The sequence below is a fragment of the Myotis brandtii genome, unplaced genomic scaffold, assembly GCF_000412655.1.
Source record: "Myotis brandtii unplaced genomic scaffold, ASM41265v1 scaffold299, whole genome shotgun sequence".
Lineage (NCBI taxonomy): Eukaryota > Metazoa > Chordata > Mammalia > Chiroptera > Vespertilionidae > Myotis > Myotis brandtii.
The window spans coordinates 287,244-297,890 of NW_005361430.1; the positions used below are offsets into that span (position 1 = coordinate 287,244).

The following is a 10,647-nucleotide window of genomic DNA, read 5'->3' on the forward strand; positions in this document are numbered from 1 at the left end:
TTCTAGATTAGACCTACCAAATTTCACACAGTAGTATTATCATAAGACTTATGAACAAAACAGATGGGGCCCCGGACCTGATGGAATTCACAGTCTAGTGAAACTGGAGCATGGTGGATATTAAACAAATACTTACGTGTTAGTAAGTAATATAATAGAGGCCATTAGAAAATATAACGGGGGAACTCACTTTAGATTTAGGGAGGGTATCTCTGAGGAAGTTCCATTTCAGCCAGGACCTAAAGAACTAGATACGAGTTACCCTGGTAGAAAATTGGGTAACGATCCTTAGAACCTTCAGGAGCAGCATATATAAAGACCTGAGGCAGAGAAAGTGCTTGACACTTTTGAGAAACTGATAAAAGGTAAACATGACTAGAACATGGTTCAGAAGGGGAGATATGGATAGCGGGGAGGTTTTATTGTTTATATTTATCATTAATTTATTTGAAGGAGGATGGGAACGATTTGATAGAGGGAGATGTTGAAGATGGAGGAACAATTTGAATTCTTGCTCTGCCATTTATTTACTAGTCATGTGATCATAGCTAGTCATGGGCACATAACAAATTCTTTGAGCTTCATCATCTGTAAAATAAGGAGAGTAATCCCTATCATAGATATGTGTTCAGTAAAGGTTTGTTCATTCATGCAACAAGTCCTCATGAAGGGCATTAAAATAATCCATTATATTAAGATCATTGACGATGTTTTAATATATCTTCTTTGACATTTTATATACATTTATTTATCCAAGTACATAATTTGATTTTCCTGTGCATTATTATGTAGGAAGGAGGAGTCAGTGGTTTTCTCCATGCTTTTGTCGCTGAGGTGTTTGCAATGGTGAGAGCTCATGTTGCTGCATTAGGAGGGAATGCTGTTGTCTCCTACATCATGAAGCAGTGTGTCTTCATGGAGAATCCAAATAAGAACCAGGTAAGAGGTAGTTAAAGACCTCTGACCGGGAACCTGGGAATGTCCCCCATGGCCTTCCCACCTGCCACCCTCCCCTGTAAAAGAGATTTGCTCTTTATAAAGCCCTTTGATTCTCGATGCTTAGAACATGTTCTAAAGAATCTATATAATAAAAGCCTAAGCGACCATTACGGCAGAACGACCAGAACGACTGGCCGCTCTGATGCACACTGACCACCAGGGGGCAGGCGCTCAACGCAGGAGCTGTCCCCTGGTGGTCAGTGCGCTCCCACAGGGGGAGCACCGCCCAGCCAGAAGCCGGGCTCATGGCCCTGCTAGCGCAGCAGTGGTGGCGGAAGCCTGTCCCGCCTCCCTGGCAGCGCTAAGGAGCAGTGAGCTGAGTGGTAAGGAGCAGTGAGCAGGCGGGCAGTAAGGAGCAAGGGGTCCGGGACTGCGAGAGGGATCCCAGACTGCGAGACGACGCAGACTGGGCTTCTGATTTACTACTTTTTTCATCATCATCTTGGTGGGTCTTTGGAATACAGTGATGGCTAACTGAGGAGAGTTAAAAATGCCTCCTGATAGGCGTGACTCAGTGGTTGAGCATCAGCCTATGAACCAGGAGGTCACTGTTGGATTACCAGTCATGGCACAAGCCTGAGTTGCGGTCTTGATCCCCATTGTGGGGTGGGCAGGAGGCAGTCAATCAATGATTGTCTCTCATCACTGATCTTTCTATCTTTCTCTCCCTCTCCATTCCTCTCTGAAATCAATCAATATATATATATTCAAAAAGCCCTCTTCTAGTTTGGATTATGATGCCATCAGGTTTTCACTGCCATGCTGGTGAAAAGTACATCATAATGGGGCCACACTGCTTTGTTTCGTTTTTAAATAAGTAATGTAATTCTGTTAATGGGGGCTAAAGTGTACTGCTTAGGTTAAATTTTAGAATAAATTTCTTTTATCATTTTTGTTAAGATAACTCAAAATTGTTAGAGTCCTTTAAAAATTAAATGACTATAATGAATGTTTCTTTGAGTTTACTTTCTTATGAATTGCCTTCTTTGCTCATTTTTCTAGTGGGTTGTCTATCTTTTCTCTAATGAATGTGGTGCCCCTAAAGTAACAGACGAGTATGAGCATATTGTTGAATTTGTGACTGAACATGTCCATTGTTCTTATAGGCACAGTGTCTTATAAATGTAAGTGGTGATGCAGTGGTTTTTGTCCGTGAATCTGAATTAGAAGTGGTATCATCTCAGCCACCTACTGCCAACTGCCAGTCGTCATGTCCTGGAGGAGACGTTACAACCTGAAGTAAATTAGAAAGAAAGAGCTCAGCTACGTGACATTTATCTGTCTCCATTGTTTTGTCATTATCTTCCTAGACTTCTTAAAAAGTTGAACTTGATCTGAGATAATTCAAAAAGAATTGATACATTATGAGTAGATTTGATTTGTCTAGAATCTCTTGGAAGCATGAGAATTTTCTAATCTTGACATTTTGTTTGCCAAGCTTAGATAGACAGGCCTCATGAGTAAGTTAAATTTCTCAGAGAACTGTAGGTGGATGATATTTGTAATTTTTGTTGATTTTCGTAAAATCATAATTTACAAAATGAAATGGGAAGATCATCAGGAAACTAAGATAGCTGCCCTAATGTAACTTCAGAAAGTTAAGCAACAGATTCACAAATTGTTAATGAAGAAATGGTCTGATTTGAGGGATGTGTGGGAAAATGGAGAAAAGTTTTCAGAAAATGATGTGGGTGTCTTAATGCGTTTTATTTTGATGAGGAATTTGGTCACAACTGAAGGGGAGCAGTGCTTCGGCCATCTTTTAAAAAGAAGTTCCAATTCCACTGCTTGTATCCATATGTCTTAGCTACTGTGAAAGAAGACAGAATATCAGTGCCTGTGTCCTTTTATTGAAAGTTTTAATGATATCTCTGAGGAGGGAGGAAAATAAATTACTATTTAACTTTATAAGTGTCCCATTTCAGTTGGTGCTTAATTTGTCTAGAAGAGGTTTGGCTTCACCAGGGGAAAAAAAAGTCAGTGAATTTTGTTGAAATAGTTAAAATATAATTGATCTAATAGGAACATAAAATTATTTTCTAATAAAATAATAATGCACTTCTACCAAATAGAATTTTAGTAATGTCTTAGGGAATTTTGATGGTGAGTTAGACTGTATTTGGCATAGAATTCGGAAATGTAACTTGAATGTAAATATGCTGCAAAATGTTGAATGTATACATAGGGATACTTTTTCTGTCAATGCCAAATACCTGTTTTAAATGAACCTTAAAAAGTACACTCTTCCTTTGCACAATCAAATTTCTTTATAAAACTCATGATTTTGCTCTTCCAGGATAACAAACTGCCCTAAAGATTAGGAGTCATTTTCTTGTTATCACAGGTGTCAATATTTTTCTGTATTTTGTTTATAATTTTTATTTTTAAATAAAATGTTTATAAAGATACTGGAATATTCCTTAATCTCTTTTTTGCCTCCTGGATACACTACTGTCAGTATTCTGGAGTCACTTGACATTTGATCATCTTCATTCGTTTCTTCAATCGATAAACATCTGTTGTGCATCTACTCTATGCAAAGCCCTGTTCTTAATTTTGGGGAAAAAAAATATAAATATATATATATATAATTGTGGCACTCTGTGTCTTTGGTAGGTAGGTATTCATTCAACAACTATTTATGAAGGCCTACAGATCCCAGGGCATAGTTTTAGACAGTGAAAAAACACACACCTAAGTTACTGCTCTCATGAAGCTTATTTTCATGAACTACACAAGAAAATAATTCATAAAATGTGGTTTATAGCCCTGTAATGATTGCTAATGTTTATTGAATGCTTACTACATGCCAGGCAATCTAATAAATATATTTTTGTGGTAAGCCTTTACAGAAACCCGATGAGGTAGATACTATTGGTAAGCCCCATTTTATAGTTGAGGCAGCTGAGAGTTTATGTGATACATCCAAGATACAATAAGTAGTGGAGCCAAGATTCAAGCACCAGCAACCTGACTCTGATACCTACACTATTAAGTGAGAAAATGTTTGGGATAAGGGTAGCTAGGTAGCTTCCCAAAGGAAATAATAATAATTAAGCTCAGTCTGGAAAAATAGGCAACTCACTGAAATTGACTGTTCATTCATAGTTTATTCACCCACCCAACTATTTTATGATTGTCTAGTATATTTAAGAGCCCTTTCTAGGCAGGGGAATAATAAGAACTGCCACTAGTTGAGTACCTGCTTTGTGTCATATCCTGTGCAAACACATTATTCTAATTCTTAAAATATAAAACTAGCTGGGTGGCATTATCTCCATTTTGGTACTAACAATTGTATACTCAGCAGAGGCCCAGGCTGATTTCTAGGAAAGCCGGAATTTCCTTAACCACTGAGGGTTTGCAATCGGCTCACACAAAGATTGGCTCCTTCCAGAAAAGCTGTTACCTATGTCTCAGGAGCTGCTGTTGTTTCCTTTTGTGTGGATTGTTTCCTTAACCACTCAGGGTTTGCAATCAGCTCACACAAAGATTGGCTCCTTCCAGAAAAGCTACTGTTACCTGTGTCTCAGGAGCTGCTGTTGTTTCCTTTTGTGTGGATTCTCTCGAGAGACATGATCATTTAAAGCAGATGTGCTGGGAATACAAGGCAGCTTACAATATTTACAGTGTACCTCATCTCATTCCTTCTTCATTGCTGCTCCAAAGGTAAACTTCACAATCTCAATACTTTGTTAAGTTTTCTACACTCACTGTCCCACTTCCTCCACCTCCTATTCTTTCATAATCCATGACCATCTGGCTTCCATCTCCTGATCTGCCCCTGAATTTGAACATGCCAATGATACAAGTATTGGATTGCAGTATTGGATATCTGGCAAGATTTTTTTATGCATATACATAATTATTTTATACTTTTTTTTTTAATCCTCACTCAAGGACTTGTTTTCCATTGATTTTTAAAGAGAGAGGGAGAGACAGAGAGAAACACCTAAGTGAGAGAGACACATCGATTGGTTGCCTCCTGCATGGTCCCAACCAGGGCAGGGAGCCTGCAACCGCGGTATGTGCCCTTGACCGGAATCGTACCTGGGACCCTTCAGTCCGCAGGCCGATGCTCTATCCACTGAGCAAAACCGGCTAGGGCCATAATTATTTTGTAAATGCATAAATGGGATCATACATTTTTAAATAGTTTTACTTTTTTACCTTTTTCTCCTTACCCATTATATGCCTCCCAATCCAATGTTAACAACCTAGCATGTATTCTTGCATATAAAAAATTTGCTAATGAGGTATAATGTTTATTCAATAAAATTAATCTATTTTAAGTGTATGCATCAAGGAGTTTTGACAAATAGACTCGGTCATGTAACCAAGGTAACATTTCCATCTCCTCAAGAGAGTTCCCTTGTGTCCTTTGGTAGTCAGTCTACCTCCTCTACCATGTAAATGGGATCTTGTGCTTGTAACTTTCACTTACTCTCAGTGGCTCCCTATCAAATTTGCTACTCTCATTATTTCTTATTAGATAAATTTCATCACGAATTAGCCAGTTTTAGTTTAAGTCAGATACTGCGGGAGATCCAAAGCCTATATATACTCTTTCCACTACACTATCCAGTCTCACAGAACAAGATGCATAAAAATGGGGACATAAGAAAATGTATGTTGTGTGAAAGCAACTATTTACAAACACTGTTGTAGTTTTTTTTCTTTTTTTTCCAGGGTGGGATCTTTTCACAGAGTACTTTGAGAATCTGTTCCAAGCTCTGGAGCTTTCCTCCAGAAAAATAAGCAAACACATAAAATTTTGCACACTGCTTCAGGAGGTTTATTGAAATCCTTCATTGACCTCAGGTTAAATCAAGTATAAGATGAATGAAGGGGCTGGGGGTGGGGATGATAAGGAGCCAGACCAAAGGAAATGTTAGGAATTATTGGGTGGCTCTTTCAGTGACTGAGCCTAAAAGGCAGCCAGCAGGCAGAGGAGGATCTCTGGGTGCCTGGGACCTTTTGCTGACCTGCCCCTGGGCTTGGTGCTGGTGGAAGCCAGCCTTGGTGCACAGCTTGGTCCTTCCCACACACATCCAGGCCCAGCAGAGGCAGCCAAAAACTGTGGGTTGCTTTGTAGCTACAAACAGGTTGCCCAGGGCCAGTCATAGGCCGTGTGTGACATTGATTTGCAACAGAGACACACCCAGTGGCCAGCTTCAAACAACATCAGAGCAGGATCCAATTAGTTTCACAAAATGGCAAAGGTTAAAGACAGGCAACAGACCCTGCTGAGGCAAATTTCACTTCATGTGGTCAGCACCTACACAGCAGCTTGTATATGTGGTCAGGGTCAACTCTCACCATCAACTAGCCTGAGGGTCAATCCCACACACAAACGGGCCAATAGCAATCAAGACTCAGTTATAGTAGGAGGTGTCGCATAAACCACACAAGGGACATTCCTGAAGCACCCAGCTCAGGTAATCAAGGAGACTGTGCCACTGGGTTCCATAGGACACCTGCTACATAAGGCCACCCCACCAAGAGTGGGAGATCTGCCTAATACATAGAAACAAACACAAAGAGGCCGCCAAAATGGGGAGACAAAGAAACATGCCCCAAATGAAAAAAAAAGAAAAAGAAAAAAAGAAATCTCATTATTAAAAAAAACATAAAAAGGAGCTAAATGAAATGGAGGCAAGCAATTTACCAGATACAGAGTTCAAAAATATGTTTATAAGAATGCTGAAGAAACTTAGAATTTCAATAGCATGGAAAAGGACATAGAAACCATAAAAAAGAGCAAGTCAGAAATGAAGAATACAATCTCTGAAATGAATACACTAGAAGGAATAAACAGTAGGTCGGATGAAGCAAAGGATCAAATCAGTAATTTGGAAGACAAGGTAGCAGGAGAAACCCAATCAGAGAAGCAAAAATAAAAAAAGAAAAGAAATGAGGATAGTTTATGGGATATGTGGGACAACATGAAGCGTAACAATATCTGCATTGCAGGGGTACCAGAAGGAGAAGAGAGGGAGCAAGGGATCGAGAACCTAATTGAAGAAATAATAGCTAAAAACTTCCTTAACTTGGTGAAGAAAAAAGACATGCAAATTCAGGAGGTGCAGAGAGTCCCAAACAAGATGAACCAATGAGGTCCACACCAAGACACTAAATAATTAAAATGGCAAAGGTTAAAGACAAAGAGAGAAAAAAAAGACATGCAAATTCAGGAGATGCAGAGTCCCAAACAAGATGTACCCAATGAGGTCCACACCAAGACACATAATAATTAAAATGGCAAAGGTTAAAGACAAAGAGAGAATCTTAAAGCTGCAAGAGAAAGACAGTTAATTACCTACAAGGGAGCTCCCATAAAACTGTAAGCTGATTTCTCAATAGAAACATTTTAGGCCAGATGGAATTGGCAAGAAATATTCAAAGTGATGAAAAGCAAGGACCTACAACCCAGACTACTTTACCCAGCAAAGCTATCATTTAATATTGAAGGAGAAATAAAGACCTTTCCAGACAATAAAAAGCTAAAGGAGTTCATTCCACAAAACCAGTATTATAAGAAATGTTAAAGTTCTTCTTGAAGAAGGAGGAGAAGGAAGAGGAAAAGGAGGAGAAGGAGAAGGAAGTGCAGGAGAAGGACAAAAAGAAGAAAACAGAACATAGTTATAAAGAATAACATGGCAATAAATACCTACCTATCAATAATCACTTTAGATTTGAATGGCTTAAATGCTCCAATTGAAAGACATAGCGTTGCTGAATGGATAAGAAAACAAGACTATATATATTCTCTATAGGTGACCCACCTCAGAATGAAAGATTAAAGAAACTGAAAGGGATGTCTCTGGCTGGCTGGTTCAGTTGGTTGCAGTGTCATCCCATATACCAAAAGGTTGCGGGTTCGATTCTTGGTCAGGGCACATACTTTATGTGAAGGTTTGACCCCAGTTGGGGCATGTGTGGGAGGCGACTGATCAATGTTTCTCTCTCACATTGATGTTTCTCTCTCTCTCTCTCTCTCTCTCTCCCTTCTTCCCTCCCTCCCCTTGTCTCTCTCTAAAATCTATAAAAAATATCCCCGGGTGAGGGTAAAAAAAAAAAGGAAAGGGATGGAAAAAATATTTCATGCAAATGGAAATGAAAAAAAGCAGAGATAGCAATGCTTATATCTGACAAAATATACTTTAAAACAAAAGCTTTAGTACGATACAAAGAAGGACATTATATAAAATTCTTATAAATTTAAACTCTAGAGATATATCAAGTTACAATATAGTTATGCTATTTATGATGTCATTGAATATGAAATGTTTCCATAAACTTGGGATACAAGTACAGTCTTATTTCTTTTATTTTTTCAATTAATTTTTTAAATACCCATGCGACTAATTTAGCAGAAATCCAGAATCTCCTTCCTTTGAGGTTATCTAGACTTGTCCATGAACTCTAGGGGCTCAATGCAGTCCCCAGAAGTTAAATTTAGCTTCCACACCCAAGCTGTGACAATACAGGAACCTCTTTAGTACACTATTGCATTTGCTTCCCATTGCCACATGGTGTCGCTGTTGGAATGGGTTCCACACAGTAGAACAGAAAATGCTGGCCTTCAGCAGTTATGACCCCACACTGACCATGACTCACACAGGTTTTCAGGATTTTTTAGCAGGTAGACTTATTTTCTCCCTGCCTATTCCATCCAACGAAGCCTGGCAAGTTCAGGTCCTAGTATTGAACTTAACTGTCAATTGAATTGTGATGAAAATAAAATTCTAGTTTTTTCATATAAATTTTAGAATAGCTTATTAATTTTTATATGAAAAACTGCTGGTATATATACTTTTTAAAACTGAGGTTGTGTTGAATCTGTAGATAAATTTAGGGAGCATTCACAGCTTAATATTGAGTCTTCCAATCCATGAATATGCTTCTCTATTTATGGCTTGATTGATTTATCTTTATTTGTAGTTTTCAGTATACAAATCTTGAAAACTTTTTTGGGGGGGTACTTTATACTAAGTACTTCATGTTTTTTTATCCTATTTATAAATGGGTACTGTTTTAATTTCTAGTAGTTATTAATTTTTAGTGTATACAAATACAACTGATTTTTCACATTGATCTTGTGTCCCGTAGCCACATATTGATTCCAATTGGTTTCCTTTGGTGATTTGGTAGGGGTTTTATGTAGACAATCACTGTCATGATTGTGCATAGTTATGGTTTTGTTTCTTCCTTTACAATCTGAATGACTTTTATTTTTCCTTACTAAATTGGCTTTATTAATGATTACCATATTGAACTATTGAATACAATGTAGAGTAGTAGGAGTGGACAACGTAGCTTTGTTCCAGATCTCAAGGGGAAGGCATTCAGTCAGCCTTTCAGTATTAAATATGTTATCTGTGGGTATTTCAAAGAAGTTCTAGTCTAGGTGATTGTATAATTCTTGACTCACCACTACATATATATGCATATATTTATACCTGGAAAATCCCTAAATATTTGAAAATTATACAACATTCTTTTAAGTACACCATTATAAAAAGAGGAGATGAAAGCTGAAGCATCATTTCATAATGGGTGGAAGGATGTGGGAAGCTGCTGGGTTTAGCAGACTGATTGTTGTTTGTCCTCTTAGGCATTTTCCAGAAAGGCCTTTATATCTCTTCTCATGTTCCAGAGGCATGAACCTAAGTAAGGGATTGCCACCTAATGGTCCCAACTAGGGACCAATTTTCTCTAATACTGAATAGCATGGAATAGGTATTACCTTACCCTCAAATTTTAGTTCTTAAACTATTAATAACCTGTTTACATTGCTTTTATATTGCTTCAGCTGATCTGGGCATGTTAAGAAGTGTTCTATCACCACCAGCACAGTGGTTGTACATTATAAAGGCACAGTAAATATTTATTACAGGTAAAATGAATAAATGCTTTTATTTCTTCCTTAAAAAACTCAAAATGCTATTGGTTAGGGTCCAAGATAAGCTTTTAAGTATAAATCTGTTTAAGCTAAAAACCAGTTAATTCCTCTTAGTGTTTATGTGTCCCTAATAGCTTATCACCACTTTAGTATCATAAGTTTTAATCTATTTCAGGAGTTACCTTGTATGTCTTTTTTATTAACATTTCATTATTCTTTGATTCCAACATTTTAGGATGTTTCTGAACGTCATTACTTCTTTCATAGGCTTGTTTTTGGAATCTCAACCTGGTATCTTAAAATAGGTCACTGACCAAGAACCTTTTAGATAATCATAATAATAAAGAGCTAATATGCAAATGGTGGTGACGCCCTCACGTGTAACGACCAATTAGGAGGCTGCGTGCACAGCAGGAGTGGGTGGGTGGGGACTTGCGTGAGGCTCGCGTCCCCGCCCCTGGTGCCGGCCCTGGGGACGTGAGGCTTTCGGAGGCCTATCTCTTTGGGGCAATGGATCGCGGGGCTCCCGCACTGTGACAGAGCACAGACCAGGCTGGGGGACCCCCCCTCCCAGTGCACAAAATTGGTGCACCCGGTTACTAGTCTATATTATAAAAAGCCTGTGGCCCTAACGCCATAACAACCAAAGACTGCACCCTAATCAGTTTGGCTCAGTGGATAGAGCGTCGGCCTGCGGACTGAAAGGTCCCAGGTTCGATTCCGGTCAAGGGCATGTACCTTGG

General features: G+C 38.7%; 1 protein-coding gene across 15 annotated transcripts in view; it reads left to right on the forward strand.

Annotated features, from left to right (window-relative positions):
* Positions 1–10,647, forward strand: part of C2CD5 (C2 calcium-dependent domain containing 5) — a 103,148-nt gene that overhangs the window by 92,106 nt on the left and 395 nt on the right. For 14 of the 15 annotated variants that reach the window (XM_014542327.1, XM_005869551.2, XM_014542326.1 and 11 more), the window contains 2 exons: positions 793–939; positions 2,106–3,407. In XM_014542327.1, the coding sequence (XP_014397813.1) occupies positions 793–939; positions 2,106–2,237 (279 nt within the window). In that variant the 3' untranslated portion in view covers positions 2,238–3,407. Of the gene's footprint in view, positions 1–792; positions 940–2,105; positions 3,408–10,647 lie in introns of those variants that run through there. The other variant, XR_001362722.1, reaches the window with a different exon arrangement.